The following is a 22,178-nucleotide window of genomic DNA, read 5'->3' as shown; positions in this document are numbered from 1 at the left end:
TTTTAAAGAGAAGGAAAGAGAGGGAGAAAGAGAAGGAAAGAAACATCAATGTGTGTGAGATACATTGGTTGCCTCTCAAGCGCCCCCTACTGGGGACCTGGCCCACAACCCAGACATGTGCCCTGACTGGGAACTGAACCGGCAACCTTTTGGTTCGCAGGCTGGAGCTCAGTCCACTGAGCCGCAGCAGCCAGGACTGTTCCTTCTTTCACATGAAGTAACTAACTTGCTATCTCTTAGATCTACTTCAAAGGTCCAAGGAAAAGAATCTGGTAGGCTTGGGGTCAGATGCTCAGGGGCTTTGGAAGTAAGGTGACAGAGCACAGATACGGCCACTCAAAACCAATTTTTTTTATCTGGAGAAGTTTCTAGAGAAGAGGTGGATCATTGTGCCCTAACAAGACACAAAGGTATCTTTTTACCTTGGATGGGGAGGAGGGGACAGGTGCCTGACCTTGTGTTCTAAACCAGAAGAGCTGCTGCAATGGCAGGACCCTTTATGAGAATCTGAACTGTAGTTCCAGCCCGGGGCTGTCATCCAGGCCCAGACCCTGGTCAGAGGTGTCTGCTTCCTCCCCACTATCTCTTTGAATCAAGTTTCAGAGTACTTGGTCCCCTTTCTGAGAGAAGGTTCCCTGCCTTCTCCTTTTGTCCAGAAGGGCACCCTAGAAAGCCAGGTTTCATTGTGTGGCCCACCTTCATCAACTGCTCAATGGGCCAACAAGCAGTGGATTTATAGGTGGGTTCATGATGCAGGATATGGCTGCTTCAGGAAACTGAGTCAGCCAATCAGATGCTTGAGGCAGAAGCAGTTGCGAGGTTATGAGATTCATTGTGGGAGACATGGTGTTGAGGCAGCAGAGACTCAGAGTGCAAAATCAACAAGGAGGGGGAAAAGGTTCAGACCAGAGAGAAGGAAGGAGGAAATCAGCAGTGAGAGGTCACCAGGGGAGAAAGGCAGAGAGAAGTAGAGGCAGAGGGCAAGACAGCTCCATGAGGCAGCAAAAAAGCAGCTGGTGCCAGTGTTATCTTGCTTCTGAGGTTTGAGGATTCCGGAGCCCCATCTATCCTTAAGCCACCAAATTTGTTGAGGAGACTGAATTCATTGAGACGTTTTACTTTTCTAGTGACTGTTGTCAACCTCCCAGCCTGTGGGGAAGAGAGTGACTTTCATCGTGATCTCAGTTCAGTTTCATAATGTGCAGGGCCCTTGTTATGGCTCAGTCCAGTCCCGTGTTTCCTGACAGCTTCTTGAGACGTAATTCACCTACCATACAACCAACCCATTTAAAGCGCCTCATCCAGTGGTTTTCAGTATATGCACAGAGTCGTGCAGCGATGACAACAGTTTAAAGACATTTTCATCACACTGAAACGAAACCCCACACCCTTTATTAGTCCCCCTCTAACTCCCCACGTACCTCCAGTCCTAAGCGACCAAAATTATTTTCTGTCTCTATGGATTCATCTATTCCATACAGACATCCCATGTCAATGGAATTACATAATATGTGGTCTTTGTGACTGGCTTCTTTCACTGAGCATAGTGTTTTCAAGGTTCATCCCCACTGTAGCCTGTGTCACTACTTCATGCCTTTGTAAGGCTGACTTATATTCCACTCTATGGGTATACCAAAATTTATTTGTCCATTCATCAGTTGCTGAAAAGTTAATTCTTTCTAGTTTTTGGCTATTATGAATAATGCTGCTGTAACCATTCATGTACAGGTTTTTGTGGGGACAGTTTTTTCCCTCCTGGATCTATACCTCAGAGCAGAATGCTGGGTCGTACAGTAACTCCATGGTTAACGTTTTGGAGACCTGCCAGAGCTCAGTCCCCTTTAAAATTCCAGTCATATATCCTTTTCAGATCTCCTGGTTCTTTTCCCAGAACAGGCTAAACTTTTGCTCTGCCCTCTCGGAGTAGGGGAGGGACATATCCACAGGCTCCATCCGCTTCCGTCTGAAGTCAGAGGCTTGCTGAGGGCCCGGGACGGGACCTCTGACTTCCCTTCCCCGGCTTCATCTGCAGTCACAGAAACTGTCGGGGTCTTCAGTGGTCGCTGAGGGCGCAGGGACCTGGAGTGTCCCCGTTTTCTTCACCCCTGAAAACAACCAACAGCTCTTTGCCACCCCATCCCCCACCCACCCCAAGATATATTTCAGTGAACCTCCCCCATTCAGACACTGGGGCAAGAAGCAGATATTCATCTCTAAGTAAGGACACTCTCAGACTCCAAGGATGTTTATCTAGCAACCTCTTCTCCCCAGGAATGAGAGGGAAAGAGGGCGGCACATGTTCCCTCCAGGCCCCCACAACCTCCTTGTCTTGAATCCCTTTCTTTCATTTTTCACTGTTAAAGGCCAGTGGACCAGTTCAACCTCTTCCACCCCCTCTTTGCCCTACTCTTATTTCCTGACCCAGTCCTATACCTGGGAGACTCACCTGAGGAATTAGACCTTAGTGAAATGTGAAAGTTATGACTTCAGTAACCTTCTTTCTCCACACTGCGCTATCTCCCCAGTTATTTCTCTCCTGTCCAGTAACCTGGGGGATGCTGGGGCAGGAATCATACCTAATCGGTAGCTGACATCAACCTCCTTGAGTTACAGTAAACCACCCTCTTATATGATTTCCTTTCAGGACATGGACTATACCCCATCCTCCTTTCTTCTTAAAAACAAACAACTTCCTCAGTTGCTCTGGCTAGACTCTCTATCCACGCCTTCCTTCCCTTCCCTCACGCTAAGGGGAGTCCGTTTTCAGCATGGGCTGACCTCCTTTCCCTCATGCTAAGGAGAGTCCGTCCTTAGCATGGGCTGACCATGACTCAAGGAAGGGCAATTTTCAGGGTGGCCCCATGTGGATTCCTCCCTCCTCTCTCCCCTCTGGTTGTCTATAACTTGCTCCCACCTCTGAATCCCTTATCCCCATTTTTCAAAGAGGGGGTGTGCCATCCTTCCCTTTCATCACATTCCAGATAAATGCCTATCAGAACCTTGGTTCCTGCTTTGGGAAGGTTGCTAAGGATGGTTCTAGATAAACTGCTAATTCCTTGTGGTTCTCACCCCTTCCTGAGCTCTTCCTTTGGGCCCATATTCCAGAACCCTGGGTGCATTTCTTTCTCACTCTGTGCTATGGGTTTTTTTTGTTTTGTTTGTTTTTTATTGCTTTCCCTCCTATAAGGGCTAAAAGAGGACTTATTTTTGGTACCTGAAATAGATAACACTGATTTAGTACCTGCTTTGTGGAAAACACTGTTCTAGGTGCTTTATGTGAATAGATAACACTGATTTAGTACCTGCTTTGTGGAAAACACTGTTCTAGGTGCTTTATGTGAATAGATAACACTGATTTAGTACCTGCTTTGTGGAAAACACTGTTCTAGGTGCTTTATGTGAACATTTACATTATATCACATTGCATTATGTACATTGCATTGCATGACATTGCATTTGGAGGAAAATATTCTGGGAAGAAAGTATAGAAATGATTGGAGTAGTTCTACCCCACTCTGCCTTAAAATCACAAGGTGATCCTGATTAAGCTACGTAATCCTAGTTAAGCAACTTTTTCTTCTATAAAATGGAAGGGGCCTTGCGGACTGGTTGTATACACTGGTAAGATCATTGTTACACTTAATATAGTGCAGTATTTATGACCTAAATTCCAGTTTGCTGTTATCAATATCATCCTACACACTTAAAAACAAAATTCATGTCTATGATGATCCTACCTTAAACCTGAATTTCTGTTGAAAAAACTTAAAATGGATCTGGCTTCTGAGATAGACCATTGTAATTAGAATAGCATTTTTGAACATAAATTTTAAATAAGTTCTGAAAAAATTTTTAAAAAAATCAACTGAGTAAATCTTATTGGCTTTATTCAATTATTCATGAATCCTGCAGTATCCAATTTTGCAAATAGAAAGGGGCTCCGAGGAGCTACAAGAAATGAAAGATTTTCATGGGCAGGAGGGAGCAGGATTATACTAGATGAAAAAAGAGATTATACTAAATGAAAAGGCAAATGCGTACAAGGCCACTTTCCTTTAGGCCTTAAAGTCAAGGGGATGGCAGGTCTAGCATGCAGATTACCTAACTAGTGCTCATAAGGCAATTCTTGATGGGCTGGTTTAAGATTCCATTTGGGGGGAGCCAAAACTGTAATTAAGTTAAATCTGGGTTTGCTGACTGGGGGTCATAGTGTGACTGATTCCAACAGTTTGTTTGTTTGTTTGTTTGTTTCATTAATAACTGACTCAATTTTGAGCCTGTCATCTTGTTTTTATGAACACACACACACACACACACACACACACAATTTAGCTATGTCTCTCAGTGATCTTTTATGACAATGGGGACAAAGCTAAATAAAATAAATTGGAAACAAACATAGCTGTTTGCAAAGTTCATTGGAATGCAGACTGGTGCAGCCACTGTGGAAAACAGTATGGAATTTCCTCAGAAAACTAAAAATGGAACTGACTTTTGACCGGGCAATTCCACTGCTGGGATGATACCCTAAAAACCCTGAAACACCAATTCAAAAGAACCTATGCACCCCAATGTTCATAGCAGCACAATTTACAATAGCCAACTGCTGGTAGCAGCCTAGGTGCCCATCAGTAAATGGGTGGATCAAAAAATTATGGTACATTTATTTACATGATGGAATAGATGTTTTCTTTTTGCTGTTGTTTAGCAATATAACTATACACTGCATTAGTGATTTTTAAAAACTATTTCCATATCTTTACAAAAGTAATTTGTGTTCATGGAAAGTTATTTAGAAAGTAAAATATAAGCAAGAAGAAGAAATCAAGAAATCACCTACAAGTCCTCTACCTAATTCCCCCTGTTAAAATTTTAGTGTCTCCCCCTCCAGTATTTTTTTTTCAAGGCATCCAGATTCATGAGGCAGGAAAACATGCTGAGATACTAGTTTGAGGCCCGGTTGTGAAAACACCTAGGGCCTTGTTGCAAAATCACCTTTGCTCTGAATAGAGTCTTTTCTCCTAAACCTGCGTTTATGAAGAAAGAGCCCAGAGGAAAAGGTGACAGTGAGGAGGGGCAAGGGAACTTACCGTATTTGCTGTGTATAATGCATATCCACATTTTTGGCCCAAACTTTCAGAGAAAAAACCTTTTGTTTTAATTTTTTAATTCAATTTTTATTTACTTATATTTAGAAGCAAAACCAATTGCCATATTCCAGGGTATTATGTCATATAACCATTGTTATTGCTTTCTAGAGTGACAGTTTTAACACATAAGCCTAAATACAATAATTAAAAACATTTATATAGATACAGAATTAGTATTACCCATGTAAATGCACTTATTTTTCCCTCAAAAATTTGGGCAAAGAAGTACACGTTATACATGGCAAAATATGGCAGGTGAGACAGAGAAGGGAAATGGCGTGGATGTCTCCCTCCTAAAGAGGAGCAGGCACTCGGGTGGGCGGTGCGGGACCCTCTGTGGACACTAAACTGTTAGAGCTATGCGGGGAACCTGTGCCCTTCCTCAGACTTCCGTGGTTCCACTACACAGAGGGGCTTTTCAGTGGTGAGACTAAAACCAGGTGGCAAGGAAAGGTCAACTTGAATATAAACCTGGGTGACCAGTCTCATTATTCCAGATGAGGCAGGCTAGTGAGCCAGGACAAATGGAATAGGGAAATGGAGACAGTTCGATCAATGGCCAAGCAGTTTCCAGCCATCTAGTAAATCTCAAAATCTCATCTTCTCTCACCAAGGACACTTAGGAATAAATGGCTTATACTTCTCTTCCCAGCCAGAGGGTAAGTAGCTGAAATCACCCACTCAGGGAGATAGAAAACAAAAATCCAATTAGTGGCATTTGAGCCAACCCTCCCTGAGGATGAAGTCAGGGGATAAATCTCATTTTGGCTCCTCAGCAGAAAGCTGATGAATACCCTATGGAGATCCTCCCCTAAAATCTCCCCTAAACACCCAGCCTTTAAAGTCTTTAAAACAAAGGGCCCAGTGGGCTCTCCCTCTCCTCTCAGGAGCGTGCCTGTGCCTTTCCCTTCCTCCTGTTCTTCTCCCTAGGCATGCTACCTTTGCCCTTTCCCTCTCCCTAAAGGGCCTTCTCTTGGTTTTTGTAACTTGTTTCCTGAGCCTATGGTGCCCAGCTGGCTCACTTCTACTACCTCTGTAACTTTTTAAATAGACTTTCTCTTATAGAACAGAGGTCCAACCTTGCCCATAACAACTGGTGCCAGTTCACCACCAACATCACCAATAACACTTCCTTACAATCCCCTTGGGCTCATAGAAGTGGAGTCAGCAGAGATGGGACTCTGATGCTCAGACAGAGTGTGTGTTCCTGACCACATTTCTTTAATTTCTTGTCTTCTCTCCAGGTTGCCTGCAAGTCACCTGCCTAATTGCTTTTCTTCTAAAGAAGCAGTGTTCTCCTTTCCTCCTTCTTATTCTTTTTACTCCATCCCTCAAAGAAGAAACGTTGAAACTTGTAGTAGCTACGATTGGGAGTGGCTGCCTAAATGCCAAGAATGGGGCTGTATCTGTGCAACTGACGAAAGATTGCTCCATGGCAACTGTTTCTTTCTATGTACAATTGATAAGAGGATCTCAAGAGTGAAAGATTTTAGCCATAGTTCATAGGCTTAAGTGAGTAATGCATGTAGAAAGCTGTTACTCCAGGAACTGGAATGCCTGACTCAAAACTTTGTGTCCAAATGAGGTCTGCTAGTTGTGGAGATGGTATCTGAATTGCTGATCAACAGATAACCAAGTACCAGGAAAATTTCTCCCAAACTGCAGCTCTTATAGTAATGTGGTGCAGAGCAGGGGGCTCCTGAAAACAGCAGAGCGTATTTCCCACAAACCTTGATTGGGGGAAGGAGGAAGCTGATGAGATATTTTGCATAGCAATGACGAGTTAATAGCCATACCTTTCTGGAAGGAGAGAGGACTGCAGCCCAAGGCAAAAGATGTATGCGATTCTGAAAGTATTCAGGGACTTGTGGTGCAGCCAGGGGGAGCTTATACAGGAACTACTCACGCAGAGTCATGCAGACCAGCAACAGCAGTGCATTCTCGGAGTTCTTCCTATGCTGTCTCCTGCCTCAAAGCGATTCTGAAAGCAAAACCGAATGAAACTCAGTAGGCTGGGCTTCAACTAGTTCCTTAAAAGTAGTTCCATGTTAGGACGTAATGATGTCATTTCTTCTTGTTTAATGTGCTCCTGACCACGACCACTGTCTGATGACTTTTACCTATATGCCTTTGTTCCTCATGTGTCTGCCAGCTAGAAGGAATCCTGGCTTGGAATTACTGGTTGTTGCAGTGATCTAGGCAGCAACCTAGGGTTTTTTGTTTATGTTTTGTTTTCTTTTGGCTGTTTGTTTAGTTGGCTTCTACAAGGGAATCTGATGCAAAGAGCAACTTTTATTGTTTTCTTTTTCTTTTTTTTTCTTTGCCTGAGGAGCAAGTGCCAAGTCCTGAAGTGAGTATCGAATGGGTTGACATTCTCTGGTACTTTGTGTTGGTGTTGTAAAAAATGAAGAGGCTGCCACGGTGGGGTAAGTGTGGACACACTTTCTCTCCACATCATTGGAAGCAGGAGAAATTCTGCCTCAGACATTGGGCTCAGGGGCAGAAACAAGCTAATTTCCTCCTGTTCCCAAAATAACAGGATTTCTCTTGCTTGTCCCTATGCTTATTATTGTTGTGTGGTTTTATGTGGTGAGCTATTCGATTGGCCAAAGAGTTTGTTGTTTTGTTTTGTTTTGTTTTGTTTTCTGTAAGATGGCTCTAGTAGCACTTAGTTGTCTTTAACTTCATTCGAAAAAAATTTATTAGATTGTATTGTGACAGCTGTCATACCGGTGTGCATTTTTATTTGTTTATTTTTTTAACTTGTCAACTGATGATATTTTTATACTACCTTCCAGTTATGAAACCCTATTTTACATGTTTATAGTAATAGCTACAATACTACCATTTATCTTTATTTTAACTTAACATATTATCAGAGACATTTTTAAACATATTTTATTAATTATGCTACTACAGTTGTCCCATTCCCCCTTTCATTCCCCTCCACCCTGCACACCCTCTCCCACCCACATTCCCCCCCCCTTTTAGTTCATGTCCATGTGTCATAAGTTCTTTAGCTTCTACATTTCCCATACTATTCTTTCCCTCCCCTTGTCTATTTTCTACCTACCATCTATGCCACTTATTCTCTGTACCTTTTCCCGCCTCTCCTCCTCCCACTACCCTGTTGCTAACCCTCCATGTGATCTCCATTTCTGTGGTTCTCTTCCTGTTCTAGTTGTTTGCTTAGTTTCTTTTGGTTTTTGTTTTAGGTGTGGTTGTTAATAATTGTGAGTTTGCTGTCATTTTACTATACATGTTTTTTTATCTTCTTTTTCTTAGATAAGTCCTTTAACATTTCATATAATAAGGGCTTGGTGATGATGAACTCCTTTTGACCTTATCTGAAAAGCACTTTATCTGCCCTTCCATTCTAAATGAAAGCTTTGCTGGGTAGAACAATCTTGGATGTAGGTCCTTGCCTTTCATGACTTGGAATATTTCTTTCCAGTCCCTTCTTGCTTGCAAGGTCTCTTGAGAAATCAGCTGACAGTCTGATGGGAACTCCTTTGTAGGTTACTGTCTCCTTATCTCTTGCTGTTTCTGGGATTCTCTCCTGAATTTTAACCTTGGGTAATGTAATGGTGATGTGCCTTAGTGTGTTCCTCCTTGGGTCCAACTTCTTTGGGACTCTGAGCTTCCTGGACTTCCTGGAAATCTATTTCCTTTGCCAGATTGGGGAAGTTCTCCTTTATTATTTGTTCAAATAACTTTTCCACTTGTTGTCCTCCCTCTTCCCCTTCTGGTACCCCTATAATTCGGATGTTGGAATGTTTAAAGATGTCCTGGAGGTTCCTAAGCCTCTCTTCAATTTTTTGAATTCTTGTTTCTTCATTCTTTTCTGTTTGGTTGTTTCTTCCTTCTGGTCCACTCCATTGATTTGAGTCCCAGTTTTCTTCCCATCACTATTGGTTCCCTGTGCATTTTCCTTCATTTCACTTAGTGTAGCCTTCATTTTTTCATCTAATTTGTGACCAAATTCAACCAATTCTGTGAGCATCCTGATCACCAGTGCTTTGAACTGTGCATCTGATAGGTTGGCAATCTCTTCATCTCTTAGTTGTATTTGCTTTGGGGCTTTGATCTGTTCTTTCATTTGGGTCTTTTTTTTTTGTCCTATCATGCCTATTACGTAGGAGGGGCAGAGCCTTAGGTGTTCACCTGGGCGCAGGGCAACCCAGTCGCTGGGTTGTGATGCTTGTGTGGGTGAGGGGTCTGAGAGGGAACAATGGCACTTGCTCTGCTCTCTGCCAGATTTCAGTCACTTCTGTTGCTTCCCCCAAGCAAACTGGGCCTTTCTGGTGCTGATTCCCATGTGGGTGGGCTTGTCTATGTTCTAGGACCCTGTGGTTTTGTCCAATGAACTCTCCTGTGAGGCTATGAGTCTCTCCCAGCACCTCAGCCTCCACAGGTGTTTTCAGTTGGTGTTTTGAGGCTTTATTTACTGGTGCTGGGACCCTGGGTTGCACGGGCTGTCTTGCTCCCCAGTTTTGCCTGGTTTATCTGCGTGTGAATGTGGGACCACCCAGTCAGCCAGCTGCCTTGGACACTGTGCCTCGATTCACAATCGCTGCCTCTCTGGGTCTGCCCTTTGCCACCCTGCTGTACTCAGGGTCTGCCCACTGGTGTCTTGTGCACCCAGGGTTTGTCAGCTGCTGCCTTGCGTATGCAGTTCCACTGCTTTTTTGCCGAGACCCCTCTCTCCCCAGCTACCTGACTCCATTCCTCCTATTGACCTGGACATATGTGTCTATTTTAACTCCTTAGTTGTTGGACTTCCATACAGTTCAATTTTCTGTCAGTTCTGGTTGTTATTTTTTTTTTTATAAATTGTTGTCTTTATTTTGGTTGTGTAAGGAGGCACAGTATGTCTCCCTATGCCTCCGTCTTGGCTGTAAGTCCAGAAACATTTTTAAGGTGTAATTTTCATAGTGATATTTTAGTTATTCCTCTTGTGTTCTAAAAAGTTTGTTTACCAGACCACATTGAAACATTTCTTTAATTCATTTTTCTATTTCATTTCTCATAGACACATGGAAATGTTAATAAAATTTCTAATCATCTGATAACTAGTTGATAGTTATTTAGTTGATTGTTATCTGATATAGCCACTAGTTGATACTTAATTTGCTTGTGCAGCCTAATTGCAGTTTTTATCAGAGTTTTTGAAAAGCACATCCTGAAAATAACTTGCAGGTCCTATTGTTATCCTCACAAATCAGTATGTGCCGGAACACCAGGGCTGGAGCCACTGACTGAAAGGGTCACTTCTCGCAGGAGTGTTTCTGGTGGAGTGTGATCATTTTCTAAACTATTAGATCATTTTTTTTCTTTTTAAAAAATATATTTTATTGATTATGCTATTACAGTTGTCCCAATTTTTCCCCTTTGTCTCCCTCCACCCAGCACCTCCCCACTCCCTCCAGCAATCCCCCCTCCCTTAATTCATGTTTATGGGTCATGAATATAAGTGTTTTTTGGCTTCTCCATTTCCAATACTATTCTTAACATTCTTCTACCCATTTTGTATCTACCAATTCGTACTTAATCCCTGCACCTTTTCCCTGATTCTGCCCCATCCCCCTCCCAACTGATAACCCTCCAAATGATCTCCATATCTATGAGAGATAGATATGTTCGGTTTCTATTCTGCTTGTTTGCTTAGTTTGTTTTTTAGATTCAACTGTTGATAGTTGTGAATTTATTGCCATTTTAATGTCCATAGTTTCGATCTTCTTCTTTGTCTTAAATAAGTTCCTTTAACATTTCATATGATAATGGCTTGGTGATAATGAACTCCTTTAATTTTACCTTGTCTGGGAAGCTATCTGCTCTTTCATTCTAAATGATAGTTTTGTTGGGTAAAGTAGTTTTGACTTAGAACCCTGGGTTTGGGTGGTCTGGTGTGGGGCTGGGATCCCTTGCTCCTGAGGTATCCCTGATTTTTATCCCCCACACATGGGTGTAGGACTGCCCATCATTCATCTCTGTGTCTCTACATCTCTGCTCCTTCTATCCATCTGGATGAATACGACTTCTTTAATTCCTTGGTTGGTGGACTTCCGTACAGCATGATTTTCTGATGATTCTGGGTGAGAGTTGTTTTATAGTTCAGTTGTAACTTTTGCTATGGTTGTGCAAGGAGGTAAGCTGTGTTTACTTATGCCTCCATCTTGACTGGAAGTCTCAGTGTGCACTTTTTAAAAAACTTATCAAAATTGGTGAATTTTTGTGTAGACATTTTAATGTTGAAGATGGAAGAGAATAAGCAACATTTTCAGCATATTATGCTTTGTTATTTCAAGAAAGGTAAAAACACTACTGAAATGCCAAAATGGCTTTGTGCAGTGTGTGGAGAAGATGCTATGAGTGTTCAAATGTGTCAAAAGTGGTTTGCAAAGTTTTGTGCTCTAGGTTTTTCACTGGATGATACTCCACCATTGGGTAGACCAGTTGAAGTTGATAGTGATCGAAACAAGACATGAATTAAAAACGATCAACATTATACAACATGGGCAATAACCAACATACTCAAAGTATCCAAATCAATAAAGTTATAGGTGAAAATGAAAAATGTGTCTTTTATTTTACAGAAAAAACCATACCAACTTTTTGGCCAACCCAATAAATGCACATTGAAAAAAAATTTAACTAATCTTGAGATTATCATCCAACTTAGAATTTTTGTAGGGGTAATGGAAGTCAAAAAATTGTTTTTCCTACATCTGACATCTGTTTTGAATCAATCCTTTTGGCAAGCAGTCAACATCCCAGGCTTATAGCCTAGCCATCCCAGGCTAGCCTGTGTTTATAAGCCATGCTCTAAAAATAAGTTGTTTAAAAATGATTAACTACATTAACATACTATAGACAACCACTATTTTTTAAAAATGTGTTTTGGGGGCCTACTAAGAGGCTTATTTTTTATATGAAGTGTGGAGAGAACGATTAACTAAATGAAAGAGAACTGCAACTATTGCTCACCACCTGGGTGCACATAGTAGAAAAGAGATGGCAACAGTCTCATGTAAGAGAGGGTTGAAGTGAGGAAGTCAAGTTTGAGTGTAATTGTCTACTAATAAGTTCTTCTAACCCTGAAATTCTCTGATTTGATGGAAGAAAATCATAGACAAAATGACAAAATGCACATTAAGCATATTCAGTGTGAGCAGTAATTACACTGTCGCATCAGGAGTCAAATGCTCCTAGACCTGAGTGTTCTCCAAGTTCCCTCCCTCCTGAGCCCAAGCTTTTATGACTAAATGAACCATATAGATTTTGCCATTTGAAACTGGTTTATTCGCCTTCATTACCTAACCTCTCACTATTAGCAGGACCTTCCTTATCTATTGCTTCAAGTTCTCTTCTTGGATTTCTTCTGTCTGTGAGCCTTTCCATTAAATTGGAGCTCCTCATAAGCAACCTTTTGTAGGTTCTCTGAATCTCAAGTGCCTAGCACAATGCCTCACCACACACATAGGTGCTCATTGGGTGCTTGCTGAGTTATTGAATTAATTGATTTGATGAAATGGCAGGTGAATCACCAGATGTGAGAGATTTGTGTAATATACAGGAGGCAGTTTGGGGTTGATGCTAATGTATTTGGAGATATTATGGGTCATGTTCAGAGTTGACTTGTTTTACAATGCATTGGACATAGATTGTTGTATGTCATTTTTATTTCCCATGGCAATATCCAAATACACTGCATGCCTTAACTGCTTCATACTTAGGTTACCATGTAATGAGGCAGACTGATCTTCTATTGTCACACTCTGATCTACTGCAGTATGGCTCCTTTTAGGTTATTTGTGTTCCTCTAATCTTCAAATGACTCACAGAACTGCAAGACAGATAAAGGAATTTGAAAGGTTATCCAGCCCCAGTCACCTGAATGTCTTCCAGCTGTCTCTGTCACTTCCCTGTTCTTATTCTCCAGACCTCGATATTATCTTTTTGGGATTTTTCTCCCATGAGTCTGCGACACTGAAATGGGGGAGCTTCTCATACTCTTAGGACCATTTTTTAGGTTTTTATTTACTTTTAGTGAGAGAAAGAGAGGGAGGGAGAGAAACGCTATTTTGTTGTTCCACTTATCTTTGCTTTCCTTGTATGTGCCCAGACCAGAGAGCAAACCGACAAACCTTGGCATATCAGGATGATGTTCTAACCAACTGAGCTACTTGGCCAGGGACAAAGACCATTTCTTCTCTGCCTTCCCTTGTCTCCTATTCCTGCTCTCCAAACTTGGGGGCATTCCTCAGAATTCAGACCTTTTCTTTCTAGTTTCACTTTTTATATTCTCCCTCTCAGAGAGTTAATTCATTTCATGATGTCAATTAACATCTGCATATTTTTTAAAGATTTTATTTATTTATTTTTAGAGAGAGGGGAAGAGAAGGAGAAAGAGAGGCAGAGAAATATCAATGTGAGAGAAAAATTTAGATCAATTGGTGTCAAACTGGTGACCTTTCGCTTTGTATGTTGGTGCCCAACCAACAGAGCCACACTGGTCAGGGCAACATCTGACTGTTTGAAATCACTTGTTTATCTCTGTCTCTAGCCCTGAATTATGTCCCAAACTACACATCATTTTTCTTGAATGCCTTGTATTACTTCATGACTCAAACCCAACTCATCATCTTTCCTCTAAAAATCAGTTCTTATATCTTATTTTCTTTCTTTCTTTTGCAAATGATTGCCTTTCAATTTTTATGGTTTTTTTAAATTGCTGTTCAGTTATAGTTGTCCCCATCCTTCACCCCTTGCTCTCCTCTGCCTCGCCCATCACCCACTCCCAAAGACAATGCCCTCCCTATTGTCCTTGTCCATGGGTCCTTTGTACATATTCTTCTTCTTTCCTCTGTTATCCCCCTTCCCCAGGCTTTCTAGTCCTTATCAGTTTGTTCTTTACTTCCATGTCTCTGGTTCTTTTTCACTCATTTGTTTGTTTTGTTGAATAGGTTCCACTTATAGGTGGGATCATATGATACTTGTCTTTTGACACCTGGCTTAATCACTTAGCATAATACTCTCCAATTGCATCCACTCTGTCATGAAGGGTATGAGTTTCTTCTTTCTTTCTGCTGCATAGTATTCCATTGTATAAATAAATATACCACAGTTTTTTGATCCACTCATTTACTGATGGGCACTTAGACTATTTCCAGCACTTGGCTATTGTAAATAATGCTGCTATGATCATTGGGGTGCATAGGTTCTTTTGAATAGGTGTTTCAGGATTCTTAGGGTACAATCCCAGCAGTGGAATTGCTGGATCAAAAGGCAGTTCCATCTTTATCTTTCTGAGAAAATTCCATACTGTTTTCCACAGTGGCTACACCAGTCTGCATTCCCACCAGCAATGTACTAGGGTTCCTATTTCTTCACAACCTCACCAGCACTTGTTTGTTGATTTGTTTATAATGGCCATTCTGACCAGTGTGAAGTGGTATCTCATTGTGGTTTTAATTTGCATCTCTCTGATGGCTAGTGATGCTGAGCATCCTTTTATATGTCTCTGGGCCTTCTGTAGTCTTCCTTGGAGAAGTGTCCTTTGTCCATTTTTTAATTAGATTGTTTGTCTTCCTGGTGTGGAGTCTTGTGAGTTCTTTATATATTTTGGAAATCAAACCCTTGTCCCAGGTATCATTGGCAAATATGTTTTCCCATATAGTTAGTTCCCCTTTTTTTTTGCTTATGTTTTCTTTAGCTGTGCAGAAGGTTTTTAATTAGATATAGTCCCATTTGTTTATTCTTTCTTTTATATCCCTTGTCCTGGGGGACATATTGGTGAAAATATTTCTGCGTGGAGATAAAATATTTCTGAAAATGTTTACCTGCCTGTGTTCTCCTCTAGGACTTTTATGATGTCACAATTTATATTTAAGTCTTTTATCCCTCTTGAGTTTATTTTTGTATATGGTGTAAGTTGGTGCTCGAGTTTCATTTTTCTGCATATACCTGCCTAGATCTCCCAACACCATTTATTGAAGAGGCTAATTTTACTCCATTTTATGCTCCTGCCCCCTTTGTCAAATATTAATTGATTATAGAGACTTGGGTTTATTTCTGGCCTCCCTATTCTGTTCCACTGATCTATGTGTGTTCTTATGCCAGTACCAGGCTGTTTTGATTACAGTGGCCTTGTAGTATAGTTTGATATCAGGTATTTGATCCCTCCTACCTTGTTCTTCTTTCCCAAAATTGCTGAGCCTATTTGGGGTCATTTATGGTTCCATATAAATTTTTGAAATATTTGTTTTAGATTTGTGAAATATGTTACTGGTATTTTAATAGGGATTGGGTTGAATTCATAGATTTGCTTTGGGTAGTATGGACATTTTAATGTTCTTAATTATTCCAGTCCATGAACATGGTACATGCTTCCATTTGTTTGTGTCTTCCTTAATTTCTTTCTTCAGTGTTGTATAGTTTCCTGAGTACAGGTTTTTACCTCCTTGGTTAAGTTTATTCCTAGGTACTTTATTTTTCTTGTTGCTATAGTAAATGGGATTTTTTAACCTAATTTTTGTTTCTTATATTCCACTGTTGGTATATAAAAATGCCCTCGATTTCTGAATATTGTATCCTGCCATTTTGCCAAATTCACTTATTAGGTTGAGTAGTTTTATGATGGAGTCCATAACGTTTTCTATGCACACTATCATGTCATCTGCCAACAATGACAGTTTTGCTTCCTCCTTTCCAATTTGGATGCCTTTTATTTTTTTTTCTTTTCTGATCCCTCTCCCTAGAACTTCTAATACTATGTTGAATAGAAGTGGTGAAAAGTGGACACCCTTGTTTTGTGCCTGATCTTAGGGGAAAGCTTTTAGTTTTTATCCATTGAGTATGATGTTGACTGTAGATTTCTCCTATATGGCCTTTATTATGCTGAGGTATGCTCCCTCTACTCCCACTTTGCTGAGTGTTTTTATCATAAATGAGTGCTGCACTTTGTCAAATCTTTTTCCATATCTATTACTATGATCATGTGATTTTTGTTTTTTATTTTGTTTGTGATATATTACATTTATTGATTGTGAACATTGTACCATCATTGCATCCCTAGGATGAATCCCACTTGATCATGGTGTATGATGTTTTTAACATATTGCTGGGTGTGTATTGCCAATATTTTGTTGAGGATTTTAATGTCTATGTTCATCAGTGATATTGGCCTGTAGTTTTCTTTCTTTGTTGTGTCTTTATCTGATTTGGGGATTAGGATGATGCTGGCCTCATAAAAAGAGTTTGGGAGTCTTCCTTTCTCTTGGATTTTTCTGGAATAGTTTGAGCAGGATAGGGGTTAGCTCATCCCTAAATGTTTTATAAAATTCTCCTGTGAAGACATCTGGTCCAAGGCTTTTGTGTGCCAGGAGTTTTTTGATTACTGCTTTCACTTCACTAGCTGTGATTGGCCTATTCAGGCTTTATGCTTCTTCCTGATTCAGTTTTGCAAGATTATGTGTTTCTAGAAATTTGTCTATTTCACCCAAGTTTTCAATTTTCTTGGTATATAGTTGTTCATAGTAATTCCTTACTATCCTTTGTATTTATGTGATACCGGTTGTAGTTTTTCCTCTTTCATTTTTTTATTTTATTTATTTGGGTCCTCTATCTTTTTTTCTTAGAGTCTGGTTAAAGGCTTGTCAATTTTGTTTATGTTTTCAGAGAATCAGCTCCTGGATTTATTGATCCTTTGAATTGTTCTTTTAGTCTCTATATCATTTAATTCTGCTCTAATCTTGATTATTTCCTTGTTTCTACTCTTCTCTGTGCTGTTCATTGTTGTTTCTCCAGTTCTTATAGTCATAGGGTTAGGTTGTTTATTTGAACTTTTTCTGTTTTTTTAAGTAGGCCTGCATTGCTATGAACTTCCTTCTCAGGACTGTCTGTGCTGTGTCCCACAGGTTTTGCACTATTGTGTGTTCATTTTCATTTGTTTCCAGAAACTTTTTGATTTCTTCCTTGATCTCACTGGTAACCCATTCATTGTTTAATAACATGTTGTTCAGTCTTTATGAATTTGAATGTTTTTGAGCTTTTTTCCTTGAGGATGGTTTCTAGTTTCAATCCATTGTGATCCGAGAAAATGATTGATATGATTTCAATTTTCTTGAATTTGTTGAGGCTTGTTTTGTGTCCTATCATGTGGTCTGTCTTTGGAAATGTGCCACGTGCATTTGAAAAGAATACATATTTTGCTTCTTAAGGGTGAAAGTTTCTGTGTATATGTATATATACATTGGACTCAGTTAAGTCCATTTGATCTAGGGTGTTGTTCATTGCCACAATATCCTTGTTGATTCTTTGTTTGGAAGATCTATCCATTCATTGTTTACAGTGGGGTGTTAAAAGCCCCTGCTATAAGTGTGTTGCTATTTATATCTTTCTTGAAGTCCTCCAAGATTTTCCTTATATATATGGGTACTCCTATGTTGGGTGCATATATGTTTACAATGTTTGTGTCTTCTTGATGAATTCTTCCCTTCATTACTATGAAGTGACTTTCTCTGTCAATATTTATGGCCTTTGTGTTGAAATCCATTTTGTCTGATATAAGTATTGCTAACCTGGCTTTTTTCCCCCTGTCCATTTGCTTGGAATATTTTTCCCAACCCTTTACTTTCGGTCTGTGTAGGTCTTTTTTTCTGAGGTGGGTCTCTTGTAGGCAGCTTGTATGTGGGTCACATTTTTTTTTTATCCATTCAGCTACCCTATATGGTGGGTCATTTTTTTTTTATCCATTCAGCTACTCTATGTCTTTTGAATGAAACATTTAATCCATTTACACTTAAGATTATCATTGATAGGTACTTATTCATTGACAGTTTTCCCTTTTGCACTTGTGTTCTCTCTCTCTCACTCTTTTTCTTCATCTTCTGAAAGCAGCCCCTTTAGCATGTCTTGCAGTGCTGGTTTGGTGGAGGTGTATCCTTTTAGCCTTCTTTTGCCTGGGAAATTCCTTATTTTGCCTTCCATTTTAAATTTGAGTCTTACTGGGTAAAGTAGTCTTGGTTGCAGACCTTTGCTTTTCATTACCTGGTATACTTCTTGTAATTCCCTTCTCGCTTGTAGCTTTTCTGCTGAGAAATCAGCTGCTAGCCTTATCAGAACTCCTTTGTATGTTACTATCTCTTTCTCCCTTGCTGCCTTTAAGATCCTTTCTTTGTCTTTGAATTTTGCCATTTTATTTATGGTGTGCCTTGTAGTGGGCCTCTTTGGGTTCCTCTTGATTGGGACCTTATAACCAATATTTTGAACTCAATGTCTGATAGTTTGGTTGCCTCAATTTTGTTTAGCATTCTTTCTGGGGATTCCTTGTTTCCTTCAACTGGGGGTTGTTTCTTTGTGTCCCCATTTCTTTTTCCTTTTTTTCCTGCTTGTTAGATTTATCTGCTCTGACTCCCTGTCTTACTGGTGTGGTCTTCTGTGATAGGAGACCTGTGGGACTCAGTGGTGCAATCTCTTTGATCACCTGTGCTTGATGCTTTTGCACTGTCCTTAATGCCTTTTATTTGTTTGGGGTTTTGGTTGTTGTGGGTCCTTCTTTGGTGGGTCCTTCTCTCTGGCTGACTGACCGAGAGTCACTCTGCCTACCACGTCTTGTGTACTGTTGTACAGGTGCTGCCAGAACAAAAACCAAACAGCCTAAGAAACAGACCCACACCCACAAAGATATGCTCCACCCACAATTACACTCTCAATAGCCATTGCACCAACATTAACAAAGTTTTAAAGAGATTAAGGCTATTATAAGAAAGGAAAAACGAATATGAGATGACTAACTGAAAGAAATTTTGTGAGGGTAGGGGGAAGGACAATAATAAGAGTAGGGAATAGAGGCAAGGCAAAGTAGGAAAGAAAATAAAGTTTACTCTATATCTAAAAAGGGAGGAGGGAAAGTATAATGGAGTAAGAGTGGAGAAATGTGTAGTATTTGGTTAGCACAAAAATGTGAAGAAAATATGTATATTTGTATATATCTAGTGAGAGAAAAAACAGACAACCACAACAAATATATATATATATATATATATGAGAAATAATATGGCCCTAACTGCAGAAAAATCTCTACCACAGAGATACCAACAACCAATGAGCTAAGACTTATACAAGTGAGATGGGAATAAGAGGGCAAAAGGAAAGAAAGAAGAGCTTAGAAGATGTCTAGAGGAAAGAGAAATTATTCTGAGAGGATAGAGGGGGGAGGAATATAGAGAGTGAGGGATAAAAACCCAGCTAAGACAGGGAGAAATTAATGTTCAAAATGAAAAAAGGAAGGGCAGGAGGAAGGCAAAATGGAGTAAGAGAGGCAAACAGTGAAATTTGAGGTCTGAAATACAAAGATAGCCACTATCGAGAAATAAGATTGAAGAACTATAAATAACAACTACTTTACCTCCTGTGTGTGAGCAAAGATTGATAAAGGTGGAGAGAGAATAAGGGTTTTTAAGAACAGGAGCAGGAATATATGATGATTAATGATAGTCACAAATGGTTTTGAGAGGCTGGAGCAGGGAGCAATAGTAATAGTGTGGCATAGAAACAAGTTGTAGCAAGAGAGAAAATAGAATTTAAAACAAATATATGAAGGAGGAGGAAGGAGGTAGTATGGAGTAAGAGAAGGGAAGAGCAATATATGAGACTTGAAATAAATTGAATTATAAAACCTGGTGCCATATTATGCCCAAACTTGAAGGTTAAACAGCTTTGCAGGAGAGAAGATAGTGCCTTCTTGTGCCTGTCTCTATTTTCTCTGCTCTGCTGGGTTTGGTAAATTGGGGCCTGAGGAGCTGCGTAGCAGGCCGTGTCTGGCACAGGGGCTTTTTCTTCTTTTGCCTGAGGAAATGTATAGATCAGCAGGAAACTCCTGGGCCTGACCTCCCCACTTTGCCCACCGTAATCCCACAGGTGGGTGTTGTGTTCGCCTGCCTGTGAAAGGCTCTGGCTGACTCGAGCAAATCTCAGGCATTCAGCTCTCGAATTCCAGACCCAAGCCTGCGGCTCTCTCACAAGAAGTTTGGTGGAATTCTCCAGTCTGCTCTGCCCTCTGCTTGTGAGCTGTGTTGTGTCGGGTCCTCCCATTCCTTCAGTGCTGCCTCTGGGTTTGTTGGTTAGCAAAGCTGCTTAGTCCTGCCCGAGCACACAGGCCTGTGTGTCTGGGTTCCTGCCAAGCCTCGGGGATGTCTCAGCTCCCTTTTAAAAGTGTCTCTATGGCCCCACGCTGTAGCAAGAGTCCCTGGGGATCCTATTTTCCATGTGCTTCCTCTCCCCCAAAATCACACAGTGTCTCCCGATCAAGGCTGGCCACCTCCTTATAAGAACTCCAAAAATTTTAAAGTTTCTCTCTGACTCCTTCCCGATGGCGTTGGGAAGATTCCCCCCAGCTCTACTATGACAAGGCGATGACGGCATGTTGTCCCTTCTCCCTCCAGAGATCTTCAGCCTCGGGCCTGTCTGTTTCCGCTGTGCTGTTGTTTCTGGAGCCCACATCTCCCAGGCCTCCCTCGCTGTCCCAGTAGCTTGCGGGTCCTGAGCTGATCTTCAGCCGCTGGACTCTGTGCAGCCAGCAGTGCTTGGCTGAGCAGCAGTGGTGGTCTGCCAAAAAAGTTCAGTTTGTCGGCCCCTAGGCGCCTGGCAGGCGGGCTGGTTCCTGTCTACTCCTGTGCACTCCCCACGATCTCCTCCACACATGCTCTCACAGATGTTTTCACTTGCTCTCCGCTCTGTGTCCTCACTTTAAATCTGGGCCGTGTCTGAGAGCAGATGAACGGAGCTGCCCGTTACTCTCCCGATCTTGGATCCTCTGATTTTCTTATGTCTTTCTTTCTTTTCTTTTCCTTTTTTTTTAATCCCAATGGCATCAATATCGTCTTGACAAGTCTGACCTCGGAACTACAGGCAACTCATTGCTTCTTTTTCTTTCCCTTATGGCTGATCACTCATCAGTTTTGGGGTGTTTTTTTTTTTTGTCACTGCTACTGTCAATTTTCTTACTAAGTTTCTTTTCCATGTCTTCTCCTCCTTAGATGTGAATGTTGCAGGCAGAATGTGACATTTCTGGACACTGGCTCTGCCAGAACCCAGGCAACAATGGTTATGCAAATCCCCACATTGTTTTGTGTTACCAGTAACAAAGTTCCTAAATTATCAAAAGTTTAGCAAACACTTATAAGGACCTAATAGAGTACAAAGAGCTCTTGTTCTAGCAGGGAAACAGAAGTGTAGCCATTTAACATACCAGTAATGAGTTAAGTGCTAACACTAGAGGTGAGTAGCAGATACAGTTGAGGCAGAGGAACAGCTTAAGACACTTAAGAGAGGCATATTCTCTTGTACTAAGTGCATAAGAATGTAGACGACTTAAGGAGATATTTAGGATACAATACTATTTTTTAAGCACGTGAAGAAACTGAGATATAGGAAAAATAAGATTAGACAAAAATGAGGTCAGACATAAGAGATTAGAATTCTTAAAGAAACTGAGAGGTCCTTGCATGAAATGTACAAGTATTTTTCTGTGACTGAGGCATGAAGGATGAGATCGGGAAGGTTCTGCAAGCCACACTAAGGAGGAGAACTTTATCTTGTAAATAATGGAGCTACTGAAGTCTTTTAAGCAGGAGTGACTTGGCCAGATGTGATTGTCCACTACTCAGGAGATTATTCAGTCTGCTAGGTAAAGGGATAATTTATTCAACAAATATTAGCCCTGACTAGTGTTGCTCAGTGGATTGAGCACCGGCCTGCAAACCAAAGGGTCTCCGGTTCGATTCCCTGTCAGGGCACATGCCTGGGTTGCGGGCCAGGTCCCCAGTAGGGGACCATTCGGTAGGTGGAGGCAGTCTGGCTTCCTCACCCAGGTGTCTGGGTAACTAAGGGAACCAGTGTTCCCTTAGCCTTGGAGGGGCCTGATAACCAGTGTTCTCATAGCCTTGAGACTGGGTCCAATAAACTGTTCCCACAACATGAAGTGGGCTCGCATGTGCAGAACTATGTTATGTTACATAATTTCTG

The 22,178-nt window shown here is 41.0% G+C and overlaps 1 protein-coding gene and 1 non-coding gene across 5 annotated transcripts in view; both read left to right on the top strand.

Moving 5' to 3' along the window:
- Positions 1–3,719: 3,719 nt before the first annotated feature.
- LOC114514361 lies at positions 3,720–3,790 on the top strand. The gene has a single exon (XR_003686037.1). It is a non-coding gene; the product is annotated as a small nucleolar RNA SNORD50 (small nucleolar RNA).
- Positions 3,791–7,095: 3,305 nt separating this feature from the next.
- Positions 7,096–22,178, top strand: part of PDCD1LG2 (programmed cell death 1 ligand 2) — a 65,891-nt gene continuing 50,808 nt past the window's right edge. For 2 of the 4 annotated variants that reach the window (XM_036021668.1, XM_036021664.1), the window contains exon 1: positions 7,212–7,576. In XM_036021668.1, the coding sequence (XP_035877561.1) occupies positions 7,555–7,576 (22 nt within the window). In that variant the 5' untranslated portion in view covers positions 7,212–7,554. Of the gene's footprint in view, positions 7,577–22,178 lie in introns of all 4 variants that reach the window. The other 2 variants (XM_036021665.1, XM_036021667.1) reach the window with 2 other exon arrangements.

This window comes from Phyllostomus discolor, chromosome 3 (genome assembly GCF_004126475.2).
Source record: "Phyllostomus discolor isolate MPI-MPIP mPhyDis1 chromosome 3, mPhyDis1.pri.v3, whole genome shotgun sequence".
Taxonomy (NCBI): Eukaryota; Metazoa; Chordata; class Mammalia; order Chiroptera; family Phyllostomidae; genus Phyllostomus; species Phyllostomus discolor.
This window is presented reverse-complemented; position numbering and strand designations above follow the sequence as displayed.